This window comes from Eulemur rufifrons, chromosome 28 (genome assembly GCF_041146395.1).
Source record: "Eulemur rufifrons isolate Redbay chromosome 28, OSU_ERuf_1, whole genome shotgun sequence".
Lineage (NCBI taxonomy): Eukaryota > Metazoa > Chordata > Mammalia > Primates > Lemuridae > Eulemur > Eulemur rufifrons.
The window spans coordinates 65,435,539-65,462,055 of record NC_091010.1 but is presented as its reverse complement, the minus strand read 5'-3'; the positions used below and the strand labels follow the sequence as shown (position 1 = coordinate 65,462,055).

General features: G+C 39.0%; 1 protein-coding gene across 1 annotated transcript; it reads right to left on the bottom strand.

Annotated features, from left to right (window-relative positions):
• Positions 1–2,261: 2,261 nt before the first annotated feature.
• On the bottom strand, positions 2,262–26,166 carry ABRAXAS2 (abraxas 2, BRISC complex subunit). Its single transcript, XM_069460106.1, has 9 exons — positions 26,068–26,166; positions 22,344–22,434; positions 16,733–16,769; positions 15,951–16,017; positions 10,803–10,993; positions 9,813–9,932; positions 9,222–9,306; positions 7,578–7,692; positions 2,262–4,421 (listed from the first exon to the last, which is right to left on the bottom strand). Exons 1-9 carry the CDS (start codon positions 26,164–26,166, stop codon positions 3,952–3,954), a joined length of 1,275 nt encoding a protein of 424 aa, XP_069316207.1. The 3' UTR covers positions 2,262–3,951.
• Positions 26,167–26,517: the final 351 nt, after the last annotated feature.

The window sequence follows — 26,517 nt, the reverse complement described above, 5'->3', positions numbered from 1 at the left end:
TCCAGACTTGTTTGTATGTGGATTGGACTGACAAGGATCTATGCATCCTAATGCTTTGCTACATCTAAGGTACCCCCAGCAGGAAGGGCACCATCTTAAAGAATGACACAAGCATGACACAAGAGTCTTGCCAAGTGAGTGTCCACAAGATCATGGAAATCACTCTTACATTTTAAGATTCCAAAACTCCACGTTGTAGTAGGCACTTTTGCCTTAGAGAAATATCGTAAATAACTGCTACAGTTTTGAATCACCCTCACTTTCTGAAAGCATTTCGTAAGTGTTTTTAGAAATTTTAAAAAATGAATTCTGAACTAAGAAAAGTTCAATGGGCTCCAAATTTATTAGAAAAACAATCAAAGTCAAGGAAAAACAAAACACAAGTACATGATTTTATCTGGAAATGAGATAAATGGTGACTACAACGAAGTTAGCAGCATCAGTGAGGCCGATCTTATATTGGCCACAGATCTGAAAAATTGACGTGTGGTGGTGAAGAGACCAAGAGAATCATGTTTCCAGAATCACCTCTAGGGTGGTATGCATGAAATAATTCATGTGGTCAATGACCCACCATTTCTGAAGTCTCTTATTATATAAACACTTATTACAGAAAAATTAGAAAATGCAAATAAATAAAAGCAGCAGGGGTGGGAATCACCCACATTGCCACATCCCGGGGACAACACTGTTAACACTTAGGTGAACATACTTCCAGACTCTTTTGTATCAAGAACAATCCTACATGAATGTTTTTCCCCACAAAAATCATATCAGACCTTACATACTACCTGGAACCCTGGGTTTCTTCATTTGTTATCTAGAAACAATCTTTCCATGTCAAGAAAACTTTTTGACTTCTACCTCAGTATGTGTAATGGCTGCGGAGACCATTTTTTCTGAGGGCCTACCAAAATTTAACCATTCCACTATCATTAGCATTAATGTTATTTCCAGTTTTTTTGCTGTCAGAAATAGGCTGCAATGAGCTTCCTTTTCCTAAACACTACATCCTGGACCATGTACAACATCTGGCATTCAACGGGCCATTTCCCTGTCGATGTTCCAAGGCTTCACTGCTAGAGGGAACCCCTGCCCCAATCTCTAGGGATCAGAGGAACTCCAGAGTAACCCAGCTTGGATGGACTCTATGTCCTGACTCTTGGCTTATTGAGGATATTACAAAAACCACTATAAAAAGGAAGAGAGCTAAGCTAAATCCCAGAACTTTTCCAAAATCTGTTTGTCATAAAGTTGCAAAGTAAACATTTTTCATTATTTATTAGCACCGCATTTGTGGAACCATTTGCCCTCAGGCTTCCTGTCTGGCAGAATCTAGGTTTGTTGTGGGAAAGGATGAAACGGAATCTTGTAAAAGAAGGAAGATCTTTTAGTAACTGCAATGAAACCTACTGTCAAGGCAAGTCAGACCCAGAACACGGTTGATAACCATTACTTACTTCTACTATATTGTTATTTTACATTCTCCCAGACTTTTTTTTAACTTTCTTAAAATACAGATTTCTAACACAATCAATTTAAATCGTTTTCTTAAAGCAGTTATTGTCAGTGCCCCACTGTGTCTAGAATTTGAAAATATATATCCTGAATATTTGGGGATGAGATTTCTGTTTTTATGTTTCGATCCCACTCCAGAAAAAACAATTACAACATGTAATTAAGCATTTCCAGACATCTAAGTAAGTTAAAAGAACCAAGTCTTTTTTTTCTCCGAATAGTTGGAGGAGATATCGAGTAGAACCCTAAGAGGCTATAATTCATACATTAAAATCCTGCTGTAAGCAGACTGTCACGGATTCTGCAAGAGCTACATCACTCAGCCCGAGCGGCTCCCGCAGAATCTGGAATACACTTGTTAGCCAGCAGATCCTCATTCTAGGATTATCCCATAATTCCTAAGACACTCTAAGAGCACCAAGTTCCACAGTAGCACAATTGCTAGGGAATCCAGACTCCTCACTGGAGTCACTTCAAACATGATCAGTTCTTCTGCGAAAGATGCCTTTTGGGGACCTTTCCAAGATTCAATTTTATACTCAAGTGATATTTAGTTCTCCAGGTAAATCGAAATAAACAATTCTACTGAAATCAGGTCTGACAAAAAGTTTGTGTGGAGATCAGTTTTAACGCCCTTTAAAAATTTTAAAAGCTCTGTTAAGTCTACTATGAACTGTCAGAATGACCACACTGAGGCAAGACCTTATCGGTGGATGCTGAGACAGACATTAAAACAATTGTATCATGATTAAATAAGTTTTTATTGTCACATTTAACTGTTTTGTCGGATATACATTGTAGATTCCAGTATGGCATAAAAAAAATATTTTCCTGAATGTGAAAATCTGAACACAAGAGATGGCAATGGCACTTCAAAAAAAAAAAAAAAAATTAAATTCACACTGGTGCTGAAGCTGCTTAGTAGGCAGCTGATAAAAACTGGAACACATTTGCAGACAAAGTGGTCTGCAACATTTTAAACCAAATGGCAGTGGTGTAAGGCCAGCAAAACCAGGACAGTAAAACACAGACCCCCATAGAGTGAATGGCAGTTTTAGCATTTCATTTTTCAGTCCATATATTATCTAATTTAGTATTGGAACTGGAGCTCAGTGAATAAATGTCTATCCTATAAAATTACTTTTTCAGAACCCAGATTTTAAGCCGCTCTAACAACTTCCTTATTCTTACAGGCTTTAACTAAGCCAAAGGAGAGGCAGCTAAACAGCAAGTACTTAACTTCACGGGCTGACCTCGTCACAAAATGGTGGGTCTTGTCATTTCCAAACCAGGAGCCCAACACACTCCTGAATGTCTTAGTGGTTTCACACGTTCTGGGCAAAACTAGAAAACAAGCAGTAATTAAATAAAAACATAAGTGCATCCCAACAGAGTCTCTACATATTCTATAATTATTCCCCAAATGGCAACTTAAAAAAAAATAAGTATAGTTATTCAGATTTAAAACAAACCTTTATTCAAGATTCCCAAATAGTTTATTAAATGTCTTTCCTCCACAAATAAAACTAACACTAGGATTTGTCAGAAGATCTAAATGAGTTATATCCCTTACATATGAACTCAGCTAAATCCACTGTGTCTGGAATCTGTTCATCATAAAACTCAGGTGTGGTACACAACTCCTGTCTGTTAGCCACTGCTATGTGTCCTTTAAGACTCCAGAATAGAGACCAGAAACGTGCTAGTGCAACACAGTAGTCACTGTAATCCACCAAGAGAAAAATAATTAATTTATTTTATGACATACTTATTTGGATGATTACTTACTGGTAATTAGTATTTCTACTTTTTTTTTAAAGGCAACCATTTTAAGTGACAATACATATCAGGCTAGTAGAAAAAGGTTGAAACAAAGCCCTCTCTTTAGATCTCACAAAGTCATGCAGACAAGAGAAGGAATATCCAATTTGTTCCAATCAGGCTTCTTGGAATTATCAAAATTTCTTTTCTGGCAAAGATGAATTTGGCTCATCATAGAAAGAAGTTCTTTGAAGGCTGCTGCTAAACTCATTTCCCTTTGAAAAAGTAAATTTCAAGGCATGATAGTGCAAGAGGTAAGTTTTTGATTTATAGAACATTTATAGACTAATTGTGCTTAGTCTCTAATTTTCAATTTATTTTAAAGAACAGAAACTACGCTGATAAGTTTCACTTTGCCTAAATTTACCAGTACATCCGTGAATCGCACCAGAATTAGGACAATTTGATTATCTTAATGATTCTGTCATGAAACCTGCACAGTGCATCCCAGGGAGACGACCAGCCGATGGAGCCCCACGAGCTCTGTGCACAAGGACTCACTTCGTGGGAGTCAGAGTGTCTGAGAAAACAGTTCTCCCTCGAGATTAAGTCCTCAAATCACTTTCTCAATAAGCAATTAAGGAAAACAGTGCTAAGCGGAGAGTATCTTGTTTAAATCTGGGAGGTTTGAGTGTTCCTGGGGTCCTCCTCGGGATGTGTCATGGGTTGAGAGTCCTTTGAATGTGAGTATTCGCTGTTAGAGGGCTCCGTAGGGTCAATCAAATTTTCGTAATCACTGTCACCTGATTCTTCACCACTGTCTCCGGCTGCTCTTTGGGAAGGAGGAAGGTCTGCCCTACTTCCAGGGTACTTCAGTCCGGCACTGGTGGACGCATAGTTGGAAGAGCCCACGGCTTGGGGTCGAGGCAGAAAGACACTCCTTTCCATGCGAGAATGGCTCAAAGTACTTTCTTGATTGTTTGGGTGAAAATCAGAGTAAGGGGGAGGAGGATCAGAGGCCTCTGCATCTCCAAGTGCACTTCTACCTTCAGCTGCAAACCCAGAATAGGGCATCCGAGGACTGAGCACTGGTTCCAAACTTTCAGACGGCATCTGTCTGCTCAACATTGCCTGCTGCAATCCTGGGTGAAAGCAGGAAGAATATTTTAACACTTTCTACATTTTCACAACTTTTCATCTCAATGCACTACATGGTCAACCTGAATGTTCTGGAAAATAGCAACAAGGCAGTGAAATTGACTGTTACTATTATTTTACAATACATAGTGCTTTATAATTTAAAAAATATTTCCCTAGACATTAATCCATTTAAGCACCATAACAACTTTCTGAAGTGTTATTATTACCATTATTAATACTGTCTCCAGGCCGGGCGCGGTGGCTCACGCCTGTAATCCTAGCACTCTGGGAGGCCGAGGCGGGTGGATCGCTCGAGGTCAGGAGTTTGAGACCAGCCTGAGCAAGAGTGAGACCCCGTCTCTACTAAAAATAGAAAGAAATTATATGGACAACTAAAATATATATATACAAAAAATGAGCCGGGCATGGTGGCACATGCCTGTAGTCCCAGCTACTCGGGAGGCTGAGGCAGTAGGATCGCTTAAGCCCAGGAGTTTGAGGTTGCTGTGAGCTAGACTGACGCCATGGCACTCACTCTAGCCTGGGCAACAAAGTGAGACTCTGTCTCAAAAAAAAAAAAAAAAAAAAAAAAATACTGTCTCCATTACATAGGCAAACAACTAGAGTTCAGAAAGGTGAAGGGATCTGATCAAGGGAACAGCTAGAAGTGGGCCCTGATACTCAGAATGCAGGTCTTGTCATGCTAAGTCCTGTGCTATTTCCCGTACCTGGGGCTCACTGAGCTCAAAGACTGTGGGGCCCGAAGGATGAAACCCAAACAATCCTTACCACCCTTTCTTTACAGGTGATGGGAATGTGAGGTTTTCCTTGAAAGCCTCACATCAAAAACATATTCTCTTTGGAAAGCTGAGGTAGGAGAATTGCTTGAGCCCAGGAGTTCGAGACCAGCCTGAGCAATGTAGCTAGACTCCATCTCTACAAAAAATTTAAAAATTAGCTGGGTGTGGTGGCACATGCCTATTGTCCCAGCTACTTGGGAGGCTGAGGTGGGATGATCCCTTGAACCCAGGAGTTTGAGGTTGCAGCAGGCTATGATAATACCACTACACTCTAGCCCAGGTAAGAGTAAGACCCTGTTTCAAAAAAGAAAACAAAAAACCACGAAAACATATTTACAGCTACCTGTCAAAATACACTTATACCCACCTCCTCCTTAAAAGTTTAAAAGTCCTAAAAAAATAAATGAATAAAAGTTTAAAAGCCCTGTGTTAAGTGGCTGATTTTCCAGGCACTAGACCACAATTTTACATTTTTATGAATGCTCAGAAATAGCCCACATGTATCAGTTTATATAGTCTTAAATATTTCTTAAGTAATATTTTTGTCTACTATAAGGCAGGAGGATTGGTTAAGGTCAAGAGTTTGAGATCAGCCTGAGCAAGAACAAGACCCCGTCTCTACTAAAGATAGAGAAAAATTAGCCAGGCATGGTGGCACTAAAGTTGAAAAAAATTAGTTTCTAAGTCAAAGTTTAACAAGTAGTCCCAGTTACTTGGGAGGCTGAGGCAGGAGGATCACTTGAGTCCAGGAGTTTGAGGTTGCTGTGAGCTATGATGACACCACTGCACTCTAGCCTGGGCAACAGAGTGAGACTCTGTCTCAAAAAAAAAAAAAAGATACACACTGATACAAATTTAGAAAATTTGGAAAGGAACAAAGAAGATGAAAATTTCCCACAATTCTATCATCCAGATAACACTATTAGGATTTTGGTAAAAAGAGCATAGGATTTTGAGTTAAAAGACCTAAATTTTAACTATCAGGCCCCTACTTCCTAGCTGTGTTAGTCATTAATCCTTACTGAACTCCAGTTTTATTATTCAGCTTTGTGTGTGTGTGCGTGTGTGTATGTGTATGTATTTTAAACACAGGTGACATTACTGGGTTTACACTGTTTCATATTCCTAATTTTTTTCACTCAAGATTATATATTGGGCATTAACTCAAATGGCTGTATAATATTCCATCATATTTATGTATCATAATTTTTTTTTTTTTGAGACAGAGTCTCACTCTGTTGCCCAGGCTGGAGTGCAGTGGTGCAATCACAGCTCACTGCAACCTCCAACTCCTGGGCTCAAGTGTGTGCCATCATACCCAACTAATTTTTTTTAAAAATTTTTTGTAGAGACAGGGTCTCGCTATGTTGCCTAGGCTGGTCTTGAGCTCCTGGGCTCAAGCTATCTTCCCACCTTGGCCTCCCACAGTGCTGAGATTACAGGTGTGAGCCATTGCACCTGGCCTGTACCATAATTTTTATTTTTTAACTGTAAGTTGACAAATTATAGTTATATATATTTAATTGTAATTTATTCAATTATTCTACTGTTGCTGATTCAACTTCTCTAAATCCCTGTCTGTATTTCTGGTTATTTCAAGAAAAATATAACAGTAAAAATAAATTGGACATCATTTACCTGGAAACATAAATTACATTTCAATTGGATTATATATACTCTTATTAAGCTAGAAAAGTTTGGCCACAACTTTCTTTTACACTTGATATTACTTGCCATATGGTTTATAAATTTTATACATAGATGTTAATTCTGGTGGTATTATAGCAAACGTGTCTGTTACCATGTTGGAATTATTAGATTCTTGGACCTAATTCTCATTCACCCAGCTGATTCCTTTGCTTATTGGTATCCATTCATCCACAGCTACCAAAACCAAACATTTAAAGCCTTTACCAGTACCCTGACTATGGATCAAACATGAAGTTAACAGAATTTTAGGTAGCTCCTTTATGAGGCTAGAATGAACACAGGACCCAGTCGCAACCTGCTAGCCGTGCCAGAGTTAACTTACTAATAATCATCAGGCTCATTATAAACAGACCCCTCTGGTCAATATACACAGAAATCTGTACCAATCACTTCTTGGGGTTTATTCTAACTTCCACTTCAGCTTGACTACCTTTGGGTTTCTTTTTCTTTGTGTTTACGAGACTTGAGGGGGATACTATGAAAAACAACACTTCCCTTCTGGAAAAGCTTCCCAAGAGAATTCCCTCCCCCAACCAGGTTAACTTGGGGCTTGCTGAGTATAGAAGGACTCATGTCATTTATTGTATAATTTGATGTTTAAAATGACATTTCCCTGATACCGAATGGTGAATTTAATAAGAAACTTACTTCTTTCTTGTTCCTTTTCATTTTTCCTCTGAGTGATTTGTCTTCTTAATTTGTTCACTTCTGCCTGACAAGATTCAACAACCCGCTCACTCTTTTCAACATCTGCACACACTGCCTGAGGGGGAAATGACAATGAGACAGGTTAGCTTCAAATTCAAGCACAAGGCATTCCATAAATTCAGCATTGATTACAACCCTACGAAAAGTCCAGATTTTTTAGTTAAAAAGCAGACATACAAGGTAGAAAAATCATAAAAGCCCAATAAGATCAGTATTGTTATTATTCAGTGATTTCGTTTCTTAATTTTAAGACTATTATGCTATTTAGCTTATAAATTCTTGAAAAATAAGGGTAAGATGGGAAAGATTTAATCTTTTCCCTTGATTAATCATTTTTATTGAAATGAAAGGGAATTTTTGGTACCCAAGTTTAGCTTACAAAGGAAGAACAAAAGATAAGACAGGAATGAGATGCTTTCAACTATTATTTATTATCAACAACCGAAAACCAGATAAGACAGATTTATTTAACAGAAAATATTTATAATGAGGGAAAGTTGAAAAAAATAGTTTCTAAGTCAAGGTTTAATAAAAGATAACTATTTGAGACTGCATCTATGTAATGCAGCCATTTATAATCAGAGTACTCTATGTGACATTGGTGTTTTCAGAACAGGCCTTATGCAATCAACAATGGAATATAACAGCCACTTTGAAGTTCCTTGGCCAGTGCTGATAGTCTGAAAAGGGCATGGCCATGAATTTAGGACAAAAAGCTGTTTTTCACTGCACGTTCTTTCCATAGCAGAAATACCAGAAACTTCCAGAAAGTAGGCCAGTCACCAGTGAGCCTGTATAAAATTCCCTATACTCCTAGGTATACAGTGACCCTAATTTGGAACACTGACACCTCAGGTGCTTTCTCCTTTTGCCCCAGGGGGAATTCAGTCTGCTTTCCTGCTTCTATTCATTGGCACCTTCTTCCTTAAAGACAGGTCTCCTCCAGCCTGAAAGAGCGTCTCAACTTTACCACTTTCCTTCTTGGCCTCAAAGGCAAGTTCAAGGGCTCCTTTGTTCTTAGGGTTTTAGAGCAAAGTACTAATAACACATCAGGAATGATGAAAAGACGTGGGAAAGTACTGTTAGCACCTAGCTCAGTATCTGGCTTATAGGAGATGTTTCCATAAATGTTAGTTGCACGAATGACTAGGAATGAACAGGCTCTGCTGGATCCTCCCACTTAATGGAGGCAGCTAGGAACAAAGCGAGTGAACTAGAACAAAGGAAGCAGAGCTGCCACACGTTATGGGTACCTTTTGATGTTGTCTGTACTTAGAATATAACTGATGGGGACCGCTGTGTTCTTAGCAACCCTTCTTTAAACGTGTAATACATTCTTCTAGAAAAAACACTATTACAAATGGGGCCATAAGTATTTAAAACAATAGTATTAATAACGTACTTTAGAGTCTCTACTTTAGCAACAGAATGAGTGAGGCTGATTTTGATACTATTTTGGGAAAGCACATTCTGACTTTTGGACTTCAATTCATTTGTCAGTTGGAAGATAACTGAAAATTAATGTAGAATTAAAAGCATTTGGGGAATATGCATAAGATGAAAATCAGTAGATAAGTCAGTTACCTGCACTTTCTCCTGAAGTGCGTTGTAAACCTGATATATTGCCCTGATGTCTTTCATTACTCCGTCCTTGTCAAAAAAGTCAGTACTTTAAGACAGAAAAAAAGGTCACAGAATTACCATAGCTGCTGCGAACCTGAAGGCATTTTTCCTATCATTTTTAATCTATTACTTAAATGTTGTGACTCCAAGATGACAAGTTTAAGCAATAATGCCCATACCACTAGAATTAAAGAGAAATAAAAAAGAACCCACATTACCAAGGAAATTTTAAAATAAAGCTATACATTTTTAGTGACTATGTTTAGCTTTTAAAACCTCAAAAATACATACTCTATCCAAACTTTTATATCAATTACAAAAAAAATTGTCGTAAATGATAAAAAAAATTGGTAAGAAGAAATTACCTTTTCATTAAGAATAAAATTTGGATATATGCTGCTGGTGTCTAGAGAATTACCTTACTGAGTTCTTCAATTTCAATCATGTCAAACTTGATTTTACATTTCTCCATACATCTTTTAAATATTATTAACAAAAGAAATACTATTGACAGAAGGAAGGAAAAAACTTTCATTTTACCTTTATACTTACCCATGTTCTTTAATAACTTTGGCATAACTTTGAGAAGTATTTGGCACTGAAGACACTTTGTACTCTTGCTGGCTAGTATTGCCTAGATTGGGAATAGCAAGTGATATCCTTTGATTATACCTACAGAGAAAATTGAGAAAGAGATCATGTTAAAAGTACTATTCTATCCTAAGAATCGGGCCTGGTAAACTAACAGACTCTCTGACACTGGTAAACTAACAGAGGGTCTCATGGAGCACATACTTCTTCAGACAATCCAAGGATGCATGAATCAGCAATTTTTCCCTTCCCTTAAGGAGGAATGTTGATTGTAAAGTCCTTGAAAGCAGAGGTCATGTCTTATACATCATTTGCACCCCCACAGCAAATGACACAGTGCTGAGCATGTTGTAAGTGTTCAAGAAATACCTACAGATTAATTAATGAAATCTTGCAAATGGCTGTTTAACAATTAATAATTATTTTCACTGATGTTGATTTAATTTATTCCATAATAAATGAATTTTCAGAGGGAAATCTTTCTGCTATTTACAGACAGACATGATCACATAATCATATGGATTTTTTGCTTTAACAAGTTCACAATGCAAAACCTTCATTAACCAGCAGGTGGATCAATTTTACAATTTTGTCTTTGCAATCTGCGTTTTAAAATTACAATCAGACTTCTGTAGCAATAAAACTACATTTCTACATAATAGATTATGGAGAAGCAAATGATTTCTAGCTATGTATTCCTATAAGAATTTATGCATAATAAATGTCTTGCTAATGCTTCTTGATCCAAAAATAATTTTAATTTATATAAATAACTGACAAGGAAAATACCTTCTCTAACTACAAAGATATCTAGCTAAAGAGAATTATAAAAGCTTTGCTTTAAAGATGCTATAAAATGTACTATAATGTACATTTTCAAAGTTGTGAATCTCAATTACTTGTATCAACATCTTTCTGTTTCTGTGAGGCTGGTGGGAAAGCTTTCTTTACCTTCGATTTGGTCTAAAGAGGACGTATTCTAAAGCATGAGTGGAATTGTTGGCAGTGGAGATGAAGCTGAAGAGAAGGAAGACGAGGTCGGGCACACCGAGGATGCGGGTGAGCTGCTTGTGAAGGACCTGCTCTCTGTATGACATCTGCTGTTGTGTATTGCGCCGGAATCTGTACCATCCAATAACTTTCTGCAGCAAAAACAGAAAAAACAGTATTTGAAGTTGCATGAAATCTTACAAACTTAATTCTGAATGTATCCATAGAAACATGGGCACACAAATGCTCATAGCAGCTTTACGTGCAGTAGCCTCAAACTGAAAACAACCCAATTGTCCATCAGCAGGTAAATGGATAAACAAATTGTGGTAGATCCATACGTTGGAATACTACCCGGTAATAAAAAGCAACAAACTACTGATGTATACTACATGGAAGAACCCCAAAATAATTAAGCTCAGTGAAAGAAGCCAGATCAAAAAAAAAAAAAAAAAAAAAAGTATATGTTATAGGATTTTATGTATATAAAATTTTAGAAAATGAAAACTAATCTGTAGTGACACGAAGCAGATTAGTGGTTGACTGGAATGGGGATGGGGAAGGGTGAGAAGGTGGGATTAGAAAAGGGCATAAGGAAACTTTCCCAGGCGATAGATACGCTCATTGCCTTACTATGGTGACAGTTTCATGGGTACATATATGCATCAAACTTATCAAAGTATACACTCTAAATATGTGCAGTTTACTATATGTCAATTCTACCTTAATACTCTATTTTTAAAGTTTAGCTTTTGCAGGTTCACACCTGTAATCCCAGTACTTTCGGAGGCCGAGGCAGGAGGATCGCTTGAGCCCAGGAGTTGGAGACCAGCCTGGGCAACATAGTGAGACCCTGTCTCTATAAAACCTTATTAATAAAAAAAAAAAAAAATTAGCCAGGTGTGGTAGAGTGTGCCTTTAGTCCTAGCTACTTGGGAGACTAAGGCAAGAGGATCGCTTGAGCCCAGGAGTTTGAGGCTGTAGTGAGCTATGATCATGCCACTGCACTTTAGCCTGAGTGACAGAGATCCTGTATTCAAAAAAAAAAAAAAAAAGTAAGTTTAGCTTTGTCAGCTTGAGCTACCCTAACTAAACTGGCTAAAGTAAATTAAACTGATATGCTTTCTGGAAGAAAACTTCTATACTGATTTGCTGGACACCTGGAAGACAGATCGTGTAAGAGACATCTGGAAGCTTGCTAAAATGCAGATTCTTGGGCCCCACTCAAATCTACAGAATCAGAACCTCTTAGGGTAGAGTTAGGAATCTGAATTTAGGGTAAGTTTCTGAGTTTTTCTTTTGCATATTGAAATTTAAAAACTTCTGTTGTAGAAACAATTCTTTTTGAGACAGGGTCTTACTCTGTTGTCCAGGCTAGAATGCAGTGGTGTCATCATAGTTCACTGCAACCTCAAACTCCTGGGCTCAAGCAATCATCCTGCCTCACCATCTGGAGTAGCTAGAACAATAGGTGCTCGTGTATCAAAAAATTTTTTATAGAGACAGGGTCTTGCCATGTTCCTCAGGCTGGTCTCCAACTCCTGGCCGCAAGCGATCCTTCCAACTCCGCCTACCAAAATGCTGGGATTTACAGGAGTGAGCCACCATGCCCAGCCACAATTCAATCCTTTATTAGAAGAACAATCTTCATATACCTTCCTTCTTTGAAACAAAACCTTGCAGTAAAAATCCTGTTTTATGAAGTAAAGTTAGTTTGAAACTGCTAGTATCATATTAAAATCAACAGTAAATTTAGATTATGTTCTGGCACTCTAGCCCAGGAGACAGAGCAAGACTCTGTCTCCAAAAAAACAGTTAAAAGTAGTTTTCCCTTCAAGAAAAAGTAGACAGGAAAACTGTCAATTGGCTAGAGCTATGGATGTGTGTGAACAGGGCACATTTCCATCTGAGACTCGATACACCACACTAAATGTAGGAATTACCTCCTCTGGAGGACTGGGGCATGTCTCACCTTTTCTCTGCCTCCTTGCAAAGCCTGAACAGCGCTAGCGTATGGGCTGTTTTCACGAAATACTCATTGACTAAAAGCATCTTGCAACGGCTATTGGATGAATAATAGTGCTTTTCAGTTACGCCAATTTCAACTGTTTCATTGCATTTGTAATTTTTTTCTAGCTGCCTTTTAAACAGAAACTTCATTTGTATTTTCTGAGAAGTGGGGACCTTATTAATTTATGTCAAATATCAACTGACAGTAATCAATTTATTGTTTTGATATTTGCCCATAGTTTTAAATAGATTCTCCTCATTCTGATCAATGAAGGATGAGATGCCAAATTAATATGCATTGGTGATATCTTTGATTCTACCTTTTAGAGTGAACAAACAAGATAGTTGCAAGGCTACTGAGAAACTATGTCACTGATGTTGAAAAGCACATTTTGAATAACTACATTAGGGTCATGATAAAGAATTATGGGCATCTTTCCCTAAAATCTTATCTCTGTTGAAGTCTCGCAGCCAGTTTCTCACATAGACTTCCTATTTTATTTTCTGTGCTAGACATTCACTTTCATTTTCTGAAGCCAAAGCAATCACCCCAAAACTGAGCACATTTATCATCTTTAGCTTATGTTCTTTTTGGCCTTATGATACTAGGACGGCTATTACAGTTATCTTTATTTATTTCAGAGCTTCTGGAAGACATAAATCTGCCTTACTTGCTTTGTTCGGCCTTTGCCTAAAACCTAAGGCCTGCGCAAACTTTGTTAGCACATATGGATTCTGCCAGAACAGTAAGTTAGCCCAATGACCATGCTGCACCTACTGAGGGATTTTCATACCAGAAACATGAGCCTCTATCTTAAGCCTAACATTTTAAATGTACCTTTTGGGTAGTATAACCACTCTTTTTAGGTGAAGATATAATTTAATTTTGTACCTTTCCTGCGGAAAAAAATCCAGACTACAATCAATTATAAAGAGCTTTTCTGTCATCTAAATGTTGTATACCATTTCTGCTTTTGTGCTGGAAATTTGGATTTTTGAAAAAAACCCTTACAGAGTTCATATTATGTATAAAGTATCACAGGAAATGCAATGAAATGTAAAACATAGTGTTTTCTCTTAACAAATATCATGGAAAATGAAACATGATTTCCAAGTAAAGTGCAGCAACAAACTTGTATCAAAGGAAATGAAAACACAAGCATTTGTTGTTTGGTTTTTTTTTTTTTTTTTTTGAGACAGAGTCTTACTCTGTTGCCCAGGCTAGAATGAGTGCCGTGGCGTCAGCCTAGCTCACAGCCTCCTCAAATTCCTGGGCTTAAGTGATCCTCCTGCCTCAGCCTCCCGAGTAGCTGGGACTACAGGCATGTGCCACCATGCCCAGCTAATTTTTTTCTATATATATTTTTAGTTGGCCACATAATTTCTTTCTATTTTTTTTAGTAGAGACGGGGTCTCACTCTTGCTCAGGCTGGTCTCGAACTCCTGACCTCGAGCGATCCACCCGCCTCGGCCTCCCAGAGTGCTAGGATTACAGGCGTGAGCCATTGCGCCCAGCCCAAACATTTGTTTTAACACAAAGTTTTATAAAATCGAAACTACAAATCAACTTTTAACATTTTTGAGACTCTTAGCCCCAGTAAAAGCAAAGTCAACTCCAGATGACAACTTATCTAGATCTACTGTGTCTCAAAACAGCCAATCCTAATCTAAAATATGAAAATAAGTTGGTGTCTGGGAGATGAGGCTGGACCGCTAAGAGATTTCAGGATGTATACTCTTGGGCAAAAAACTGAAAATGAATGCAGGACCACGTGATGCCCTTTCCACTTGGGTGGGCAGCTTGGTTAGACTGTCAGGACTCAGCACCTCTAGCACTTACTATCATACAAAAAGCCATTTCCCCTTTCTTCCGACCTACCCTTCCACAATTCCTATTCTTTCCTTTATCCTTACATGCTTTTCTTTCTTCCTTTGCATGAAATATACCCATCAGTGGTACTGAGAAGGTCCTGTACATTAGAAAGGATGTTGATTTGATCTAACTGCACTTACTCCTGACGCCCTTAAACAAAGGCATTTTGTTTTCTGCTTGGCAAGTTAAAGACTTTCACTGGGCACTTTTTTCTCGAGTGACAACTAATAACCAATCTATTTTTCTAGAATTAATATCCCAAGGTAAAAAAAGTAAAACCTATAGATGGTACAACAGAGTAAATTATAAATGAGATTATCAGACAATACTGCAGCAATAAAACTTTGATTCAATTTCAGTTTCATTCAGACTTGCTTACCATACATAACCAGAACATCATATGCATATGTTGACAGAAATAATAAACACATGACCTTTTGAAAAAACATGTGTTCAACTTTAATTGAGCTTGAAAGAGTAATATATCCAAAGATGTTTGATTGCAATTTACATTTTAGAAATAGTTTTCCTGATTATAAAATTAATGCATGTTTATTAAATATTTACAAAATTATTTTTTAAATTACAAAGTAGAAAGAACCACAGAGTCAACTAACTATTGTTAACTTTCCAGATTATAGTTATTGTTTTTCTTCTGATTTTTACATAATGGAATCACACTATAAATAGATATTTAAGGCTGGGCGCGGTGGCTCACGCCTGTAATCCTAGCACTCTGCGAGGCTGAGGCGGAGGATCGCTTGAGGTCAGGAGTTCAAGATTAGCCTGAGTAAGAGTGAGACTCCCGTCTCTACTAAAAAAATAGAAAGAAATTAGCTGGACAACTAAAAAAATATATAGAAAAAGTTAGCCAGCATGGTGGCACATGCCTGTAGTCCCAACTACTTGGGAGGCTGAGGCAGTAGGACTGCTTGAGCTCAGGAGTTTGAGGTTGCTGTGAGCTAGGCTGACGCCATGGCATTCTAACCCAGAAAACAGAGTGAGATTCTGTCTCAAAAAAAAAAAAAGATATTTAAGTTTTTAAAATTAACATACTGTAAACTTTGTCTCACATTGGCAATTTACCTTTAAAATCTATTTAATAGAACTCTCACATATTAATACCAAATCTCACTGTTCCATTTTACATTTCTGTCTGGTTTTAAGTTTGGGTGATAAGATAAGGAATGATTTCCAAATCAGACTGGGCAAAAAATAGAACATACCTTCCTCCGATCTTTAAGAATCCTGTCCAGACTCTCTTCATTAACTTTGCTTGCATAATCATAAAAACTATTTAAGAGAAAAAATATTTTATTAAAATCACATAGTACTGTGAAATGGACATGCTTAGCTACATGTGTCTATGGGGCATCTAACCCTAAGATACAATGGTTTGTTTTCAATAGGTATATAAAGAGAACTTAGTCTAAATGCTTTCCTGATACAAGGTGTCTTTTCATCAAAGAATACTCAAGAGATTGCTACGGTCAAAAGATATTAAATGCCACACGTGGAAGGTACTGATAGCAAGTAATTACAAAATGTGAGGTTTCAAATGGCTGTGACATCTTTTCTTTGTCTCCAAGTATCAATTACTTATGAAAAAAAGACAATGCAGCAGCTCATTTTCTGAGAAATGAAGAAGGGAAAAAAACATTTGTTGAATGCTTAATAAGACACTTGGCTGCATGCTTTCTCATGTTATTTCAGTTCATTCTCCCTTCAGTGCCAGGATGTATTAGTTCAGCCCAACAATTCAACAAGTTTTATTCCCAGTTTTTTAGATAAAGACACTGAGGTTAAGTGACTTGCCCCTTCCCCTTTTCCTAACCCAACACAGTGCCATGCACAGAGCATGCAATAAATAAACGAATTTGGGTCACCTGGGTTATACCCTCTACTTTATAGCCACTATCAGCCTCAGGCCTAAATTCACTAGTTTTTTTTTTTAATCAATCAATCCTTTTAATAAGGACTAATGGCTACAGAGAAGGATGTGGCTTACCTAAAAAGTTTTGAACAAGGCTGATGGTTATGGATTTCTGTAATTAGAAAAGAGGAAATACATCTCAGTTAGTCATGTAAAACACAGGAAATTATAAAAAATAGCTCAAGATTTATTTTTTATCCCAAATCTCAGACAATACAACGTCAGTTTTCCTCTCCCAAACAGGTGCTGCCTGTACACCAGTGAAACCAGTGTGACTTCTTAACATTTACACTTAGGTACACTTTCCCAGAACAAAGGAAACTATAGAATGAAAGTTCTATTTCCATTTGTCCGTGTATGATGAGCACACATCTGAAAGCTTTTATTCAGGGACATGCAGCTATGGTGTGGCTTGCTCAATCTTACCTATTTAAACAAAGTATAAGAAAAAAGTAACCACTTACTGGAAGCATTTAATAAAGGTGCCTAAAAACTGTGAGGGCAACCTAGGGAGAGAAGGACCTTAACCACCTCCCCATCAATAACCAACTAATAACTCATGACAACTTAGGCCAGGTGTTTTGAAGGGGAAGGAACTCTGGAAGTCTGTTAACCCTTTGAAAGACGGTCAGTACTGAGGGAAATAGTCATTTATAAGGCAGATTGTAACAGCTTCTGAAAAGTTGCTGTGATTAAGCAGAGTGAACAATTTTTTCAGGCTCATCAGGGGGCTTAAGGGTCTGGCTTTCTTTATAAAACCATGAGACTAACTGACCATTCAATTCTATTAATCACATTCTCCTAGAGAGTGACTCTTTGCCTGCTGTTTAAAAAGCCATAGCCCTAGGCCGGGCGCGGTGGCTCACGCCTGTAATCCTAGCTCTCTGGGAGGCCGAGGTGGGCGGATCGTTTGAGCTCAGGAGTTCGAGACCAGCCTGAGCAAGAGCGAGACCCCATCTCTACTAAAAATAGAAAGAAATTATATGGACAGCTAAAAATATATAGAGAAAAAATTAGCCGGGCATGGTGGTGCATGCCTGTAGTCCCAGCTACTCGGGAGGCTGAGACAGGAGGATCCCTTGAGCCCAGGAGTTTGAGGTTGCTGTGAGCTAGGCTGACGCCAGGGCACTCACTCTAGCCCGGGCAACAAAGTGAGACTCTGTCTCGAGGTTGCTGTGAGCTAGGCTGACGCCACGGCACTCACTCTAGCCCGGGCAACAAAGTGAGACTCTGTCTCAAAAAAAAAAAAAAAAAAAAAAAGCCATAGCCCCAGAGTTCCAGGCTGTAATTTTAACTCAATTAAAATGAAACCACAGCCTTGAAGGACATGGTGCTATGCCCATTAGCTTCTGTATTTGTGTTAATGCTGCCAAAATACACTCATAAATGCAGTATTTCCACAGGAGAGAAAAGCTCATTTGCCTAACTATACAAATAAGAAAACCTCATCTAAAAATATTTCCTTCTTTTATCACTAAAAATGATATGGTATAACATCGTAAGTTATTCCAGAGATACTGTTAGTAAGTAGGATGCAGAAAATATGTAGCAAAAATATTACCTGGAGTTCAGGGAAAAGAAAAATTCAACTTCTACTTTAAAGGAAAGAATATTTTGAGTTTTTTTTGGTTTTCTTTTTTCCCTTTTAAAAAAACTTTAATAGATTTAGGTGGTACAAGTTGAATTTCATTACATGCATATATCGTATAATGGTGAGGTCTGGACTTTTAGTGTACCCATTACCTGAATAGTGCACATTGTCCCCATAGGTAATTTTTCATCCCTCATCCCTCCCATCTTCCCCCTGTTGAGTCTCCGATGTCCATTATACCCCTCTGTGTGCCCTTGTGTAGCCACAGTTTAGCTCCCACTTATAAGTGAGAATATGCAGCATTTATTTTTCTGTTTGAAAGGAAAGAATATTTTGTTTAACGAAATCCCTGGAGTTAGTGCTGAACTCTGAACGCACACGCCTGTTACCAATCTACCCTAGCAGTATCCTTCATGATTTACAACCTGGATTAGAAGCACACTAAAGACATGCTCTAGATACCAGGTGGTGTTCTCTGAAGGAAGTTAAAGCTGTCTAAGCTTTTTTGCAATCCTAAGCACTCCATGGAAAAAACAGGGCTATGGCCTCAAACATGAAAAAGCTACAGATTGGAATGAAGTTGGAGGGCATATTAACTGACAGGTGGACCTTCGGAAACAGGCATAGGTTAGGCAGCCTCACCTGGGATTTCCAGAGTTTCCCATGCCTCAATAGCGCATCCACACAGTAGACTTCTCTCCATGGACATATGGCTCCCTGCACATAGGTCTTTAACAACCCCTACCATGTGGTACTGTTGTTCTTGCTTCTCTTCCTGGTGGGTGAGTACAACAGTTCCTCTCCTTCCCCCTTCCACTCTTTCCAATGATTGTTACTGCATGTCCTCATTAACTAAGGACACTTGTCTGTTGCTGCCTCTCTTCTACCACTCCTAGAATTAAGGGGGACAGCTCTGCTTAAAGTGAGTTAGCACCAGCTTTTTATTTTATTTTATTTTTTTTGAGACAGAGTCTCACTCTGTTGCCCAGGCTAGAGTGCCATGGCATCAGCCTAGCTCACAGCAACCTCCAACTCCTGGGCTCAAGCGATCCTTCTGCCTCAGCCTCCCGAGTAGCTGGGACTACAGGCATGCGCCACCATGCCCAGCTAATTTTTTCTATATATATTTTTAGTTGTCCAGCTAGTTTCTTTCTATTTTTAGTAGAGATGGGGTCTCACTCTTGCTCAGGCTGGTCTCAAACTCCTGAGCTCAAACGATCCACCCGCCTCGGCCTCCCAGAGTGCTAGGATTACAGGCGTGAGCCACCGCGCCCGGACAGCACCACCTTTTTAAATTAACAGACATTTTGTGTTGAAAATGTGAATACTCCATATTAAGTCATCCTATTGCAGAGAGTAAGGTAAAAAGGTGTCTGTGCACAGAGTCAGACATTTGCAACAACTAACAAATGTGGTCAATTTATTTTACTTAAAACATCTTATTCTGGAGGTTAAGATATGCCAGAGAATCTCTTTGCAGCACTGGTAGTGAATCCTGCTCAAGGCACTTTCCCTTATGTTTGACCTTTCAATCCACGTTTTTCCAGAGTCCCTGGTTTATGTTTTTGGATTTTTTTTTTTTTTTTTGAGACAGAGTTTTGCTCTCTTGCCCAGCCTAGCTCACAGCAACCTCAAACTCCTGCCTCAGCCTCCCAAGTAGCTAGGACTACAGGCACACACCATCATATCCTGCTATTTTTTTCTATTTTTAGTAGAGATGGGATCTTGCTCTTGCTCAGGCTGGTCTTGAACTCCTGACCTCAAGTGATCCTGCCGCCTTGGCCTCCCAAAGTGCTAGGATTATAGGTGTGAGCCACTGGGCCTGGCTGTTTTTGGATGTTTTTATTTTTAAAAGAAAAACATTACAATGGTGACAATATATTTAATATTAGCAAACATTTTGTTCATGAGATGCATAATCATTTCAATGATCTTAATGTCGCTAATAAATTAAAGATTATACAGCAAGAGATGGTTGTCATGGCACTATATTAACTGGCACACTCTATTGATTGTTATTTCTCCATGTCTACAATAACATGAAAACTGGTATTTACTGATATTTACTGTGGTGTATGAATCAAAGGATCAGTACATTATGCTATGTAGAATTTTAATTATTTTACCATTCTATTTCTTTAAAAATAAATAAATAGCGAGAATATTCATCAAAAGTGCTATTTTTGTGATCATGCCAGATGAGAGAGCGCTTACTTTCATGGCTTTCGGTTAGTTAACTGCATCTGGCAATTTAACCTTCATCCACCAGATTAATTTTGAAAACCCAAGTGCAAATAATAAATAACTGCACAGATGTCCTATGAAACAAAATTCTGTTTTAGGATTTTAAGGAATTAAACAAAACAAAAACAAAAAACCCTCAATGAAAAACGAGCTATACTCTGTATGCATATCAAGTCTTAGTAAGTCAATAATGTGGGGAGTGGGTTGAGTGGGTTTTACAGCTTTGATCCTTTAGGACTTCCGTCCCCAATCCGCAGGCTGCAGCCCAGTACTGGTCCATGGCCTACTAGGAAAACAGGGCTGCACATCACCGCCTGAGCTCCGCCTTCCCCTGCCCTACCCTCCACACCACCCCACAACCGACCCCCCACCCTGTGGAAAAAATTGTCTTCCATGAAACTGATCCCTGGTGCTGCAAAGGCTGGGGACCACTGCTTTAGGAGACAGTTCAGTTTCTTGTTTTTCCCCAACCCTAACCCCACCTCAGTCCTCACCCTGCCCCCTAACCCGTGTACTAGAAGGCTATCAGAACAGGCTTGGAATTGATGACTTGCTTCCAACACGACCTAACCTGCCTGCCATATTTCAAACCACAAACCACTCATCTTCATGCATTCTGTATTTTAGTCACATAGAATTAGGCCAGATCCCCTGCATGTTTTATACACTCCTTACTCTCTGTTCCCTTGAATATACTACCTACTGGCCCTAGGTTCACCTTCTTGCTGAGATCTTTACTGATTTCCCCACTAGCAGTTTTTCTCTCAACTCTGGACACTTACAGGATTTTCTTTATTCCTTTTTTACAGCACTCATCTTGCACTGTCTGGTATTTCTTCATGCCTGTCCTACCCCTGGAAGGCAGGGATGATTCTGAGTATTCTTCTCACTGCCCAGCACATGCCCCCCACACAGAAGTTCTTCAAGAAATGTTTGCTGCATAAATAAATGAAATGTTCCTTGCTTTCTTCTATCAGAACGTGCTGTTAGTGACCTGCCCGAGGTGCACCTGAAAGGACTATGATCACTATCAAAAGGAGACTCATCTAAAGAGAGTGGATGTGTCTATAAAGACTCCTTCCTCTTCTTCAGCAATCTCCCCCAAAGTGGCTATTTGGCTTACGTCTCAGAAGCCTGTGTAGGTTTAACAAATATCCCATGCAAACAACTGTGAACGCCTTTGCTGGATGCCTCCAGGAAAGAGTGGCACAACATATCCATTGCTTATAGTATGAGGTGATACTGGCAACGGGGAGAGCCTAATTTGCACATTTGAGATGCACTGTTTTTTTGTTTTTTGAGACACGGTCTTGCTCTGTTGTCCAGGCTAGAATGCAGTGGCATCATCTTAGCTCACTGCAACCTCAAACTCCTGGGCTCAAGCGATCCTCTTGCCTCAGCCTCCCAAGTAGCTGGGACTATAGGTGCATGCCACCATGCCCGGCTAATTTTTATTTGTTGTAGAGATAGGGTCTTACTATATTGCTCAGGCTGGTCTCAAACTCCTGGCCTCAAGTGATCCTCCTGCTTTGGCCTCCCAAAGTGCCAGGATTATAGGCATGAGCCACCATGCCCGGCCTTCAATGTGGTTTTCAAAAGACTATCAGTTAAATGGTCACACAGCAATTCAGTAAAGTCAGACCAGTTGGTGAATAATAGGAGACCTACATGTACACCTATGCATTGTAAGTTTATACTGACTTATAAAAACATCTCATATCATTTATAGTACAAATAATTTTAGTTTTTTATATGTACTCTTTTAATACTTTAAAGTTAGTTAAGAGCCAAGGAACAGTAAATATTATATACAAAAAGGATATTTCTAAGGTCAATGATAAATTTACTTACCAATTACTTGCAGAAATTCTGTGTTGCTGATTTGTGAGTCACTGATGCTAAAGGTTTCCTCTTGTCTTACCTCTCCCAGCAAAAATCCTTCCTAAAAGAAACAAAAAAATAGTTGCAGACTGAAAATAAAGATGATTTTTACCGAAATTAAGAAGAACTGAGAACATATGACTTTATAATAATTTCAACAATAATCCAAATAAGCCTGCCATGTAAACCAACTACTTTTCTATAAACCAAGTAGATTCAGGCAATCTTAGGGTATCTATAATTGGATTGTTTGAAAAAAAGAATTCCATAACAAGATAAAATATTATTTTAATCTCTTTAAGTCTTCTCTGTTTTTTGAAGTAAAAGTAAGTAGAGTGAATTCATCCCCTAAATCCTAAGTCTCATAACCAATGTCAAAAAAGCTCAGGAAGCAGAAACATTCCAAAGTTGTTTTCTTGAAACAGCATACATTTTATTTGTTTTAAAAACACTGCTAAAGATGAAAGAATAAAGAAGTTAACACAAGGACAACTATGTGCTCTTGTACAGGCTGGCATAGAAAATTAGGATTTCAGCAGATAAATTTCGTATCATTTACATGAAAATTTTTCTTTAATAAATGCAGAGGTTAATTTATTAACAACTTTGGAGAATATATACCACCACAATCAATTCTGGATTACTTGGCATATTACCTACCATTTGAGTATTTGCTGTCATGTTCAGAACAAGCACAGTTGGAGAAGATATACCGTAAATGTCAAAATAACTTCCTTTAGAGAGAGTAAATTGATAAGCTGTCCTGGAATCTCTCTCCCCAGACACCCATATGGCTTAGTCCTTCCCTTCATTTAGATCTTCACTCACATGGCACTCATCAGAGAGGCTATGCCTGACCAACATATTGGAAACGGCATCTGCCAGACACTCTCTCCTCTTTGCCCTGCATTCTTTTTCTTCTTAGTTTTCTCACTATACCCCATATTGCATATTTATATAAATGAATACATTTATTTACTACCCCTGCTAAAATGTAAGCTCCATGAGAGCAGGGACTTTGTGTTTGTTTACTGCTATATTTCAGCACCTAGCACAGTGCCTAACACATAGTAGGTACTCAACAAATACTGGATGAATAAGTTTGTTGAAACAATGCCCTTATACTATACCCTTTTATTCTGGATTGATCATTCAAACCAATTAAAGAAGTTTCCTGGTTTAAAAACATTTCCAGTTTAAAGTGAGAATCTGTGGGGGTGACGGGAGAGACAGATGCTTTATAGCCTAGATTTTGTATTTGATTTGGGGAGGAGGAGTATTCTAAAATACTAAATCATCACGTTCAGGGCATCTCAAACTTGAGAAATATGCAGATTCTCTTAAAAAAAAGGAGTACCTATGACTACTAGTTTGAGAAATACCAACTAAATAAGCTTGTTTTACCCTCTGAAAGTCTTTCAATTATGAGTTCTCACCACAAAAGAAGTTTTATCTTGTAACAAGCAAAAAAAAAAAAAAAACCTTATAGGACGCTCAATTAAATTTGAATTTCAGATAAATAATTTTTATGTAAGATATGGGATATACTTATACTAAAAATTATTTCCTATTTATCTAAAATTCAAATTTGAGCGACCTGTATTTTATCTGGTAACTTTACAATAGTCCTCAGTTTGAGAAACAGTGATACAAATCTACAATGACATCAAGACATTCTAAAGCCAAGTACAAAATGAGTGTTTATTTATCTGTTGTTCTGGATTATCTAAACCACTGTTACTTCATAGGAGGGGTAGGCAAACTACAGCGTGAGGGCTAAATCCAGCCCAATGCCTGTTAGGGTATGGCCTGCAAGCTAAGAATGGTTTCTACATTTTTAAATGGTTGCAAAAAATAGAAGTATTTCATGAAATGTGAAAATTATATGAAATTTAAGTTTCAGTGTCTATAAATAAAGTTTTATTGGAATATAGTCACCTTCATTCTTTTACTGTCTATAGCTGCTTTCTCTCTACAACAACAGAGTTGAGTAATTGCTATAGAAATCATATGGCTTGCAAAGCCTAAAAAATTTATTATCTAGCCCTTTACAGAAAAAGTTTGCTCACCCCAGCTCTATAGAATAATGAGTGGTTTTAGCTTAATTTCTTGCCTGGACAAAAGTTATGTACCACAAAAGTAAATTGTCGTTTCTTCACCTTTAAAATTGAAATTATTTTCAGGTTTCCCACATCACTAATTGTGGTAAGGTTAATATAACCACGCATGGTCATATAAAACACAGTTGCAAACTATTGGCAATGGTGAAAATTTCCTTGAATAGTGTAGATATTGAGGGGACAGCTCTTTAATTAAGTTAATAACAATCTAAGTAATATAGCCAACTCATTGAAGTTTGTAGAAAAACTTCATTTTTCAACAGGTAGCTGTTTATTCTTATAATAATCTTGCTTTACGTATAAACTGTGATACTACTAGGCACTCTAAGAAATAAACAGGGTAAAGAAGCATCACTGAACCCATATTTAATAGTCCATGGACACTAGGGGTATCACAAACCACCTACATATGGAACTGCATTACATTATTAAATAACCAGCTGCAGTACCACAGGCCATAGTGTCCAAAGTTGCCTCTGGAAAAGCCCATGCTGCATATATTCCTATCATTAACCTCTACCATCAACCCTTAAGAGATGAAAGGTACAATAATTTAATTCCATTCAATTTACTAATGGAATCACCTCTCTGTGAAATCAGTTTTTATTAATGGAAGCTAAGATTGCTGACATAAAACCAAATCCTGTTCCTCCTTCTGCAGCGTACCATTTTGCTTTGTAATGACAACCACAAAAAACCACACACATTTAATGAATTTGAATAATTCACTATTATCATTTAAAATAATCCCCCAATTTGATGGGTAAATTAAATACTCCCTTTAAAAGAAAAATTATCTAGTTTCACAAAGAATTTTCAACCAGAGGCCAGTGACATTAAAAGACAATTCGAAAATAAAGATATTGAAACAGAAAGGCTTTGCTCCCCCTGTGGGCTCCAAAGCCTATGCATTTCCGATCACTCTCATTCGTGGGCCTGTCACTTCCCTATTTTATTGTGATCTTAGAACATTCGCCAAAGAACTGAACATGCAACTTCAGGGAAATGCAAATAGACCCTGCACCTAATGCTCCTATTGACATTCTCCATTTTCCATCGGGGCGAAGAAAACACAACCGTGTCTAACAACTATGAATAGTGACAGCCATGGTTTTACTCGTTGCACCCGACGACAACATGTGAGACCAGCGGGCGGGGCTCAGTGCCTCGCCTCCTAAACTAAAAGCCCAGCCTCTGAACTCCTTCCCGAACCCGGTCGCCCCTCATAAAGTCTAGAACCCTCATTCTCAGGGAGGGGCAGACACTCGGTTTCCACCAAGTGACTCCTGACATTGCGCGGGGAGGCAGGCGGGACCGCTTTGCTGGACCAAAGACAGTAGTCCCGGGACGGCCAGGCGGCGGAGGGCGCCAAGCGAGGGGGCCCGTCCCAGGGGCGAAAGAGCCCCGGGAGTCAGGAGCTCGCCGGGGGCGGGAGCCGCCCCGGTCACTGGTTCCTCTGGCTGGCCCTGGTGCCCAGGGGTCGAGCCCCAAGCGGTCCCGGCTTGGCCGCAAGCGCCGGCTTAATGCGGAGGCTGAAAGCCCCCAGCGGCCGCGGCAGGGGGCCCGGCACCTACGTGGTCCGCGTTGCTGTTGGCGCTGTGGAAACACACAGCGCTGAAGGTGTAGCCCGAAATGGAAGCCGCCATGATGGAAATCTCCAACTCCCCCATCATGCCCCGCGGCGGGCGCACAGCCTTCCGGCCGGCACCGCCCCTCAGCATCCTGGGAAATGGAGTCTGCGGCGGCAGCGGCCTCGGCCGAAGGGCCGAGCGCCCGGCGGTGAGGGCTGAGAAAGGCCGGTTTTCGCAATTAAAAGGACCCAGGCACCGTAACCTTCGCAGGGGTGTCTCTCGCGGCACGCCTCAGACAACACCTCCTCTGTATGGCCCTTGACAGTTTCCTCAAACAGTTCTTAACCTTTGCAAATCAAGCTCTAAGCGTGAGAAGCAAACACCTACCGAACTCAAGGGTAAAAGCAGGGAGATGATTCAGGCCACTGAACGGTGTTGGGTTGGACACAGGAG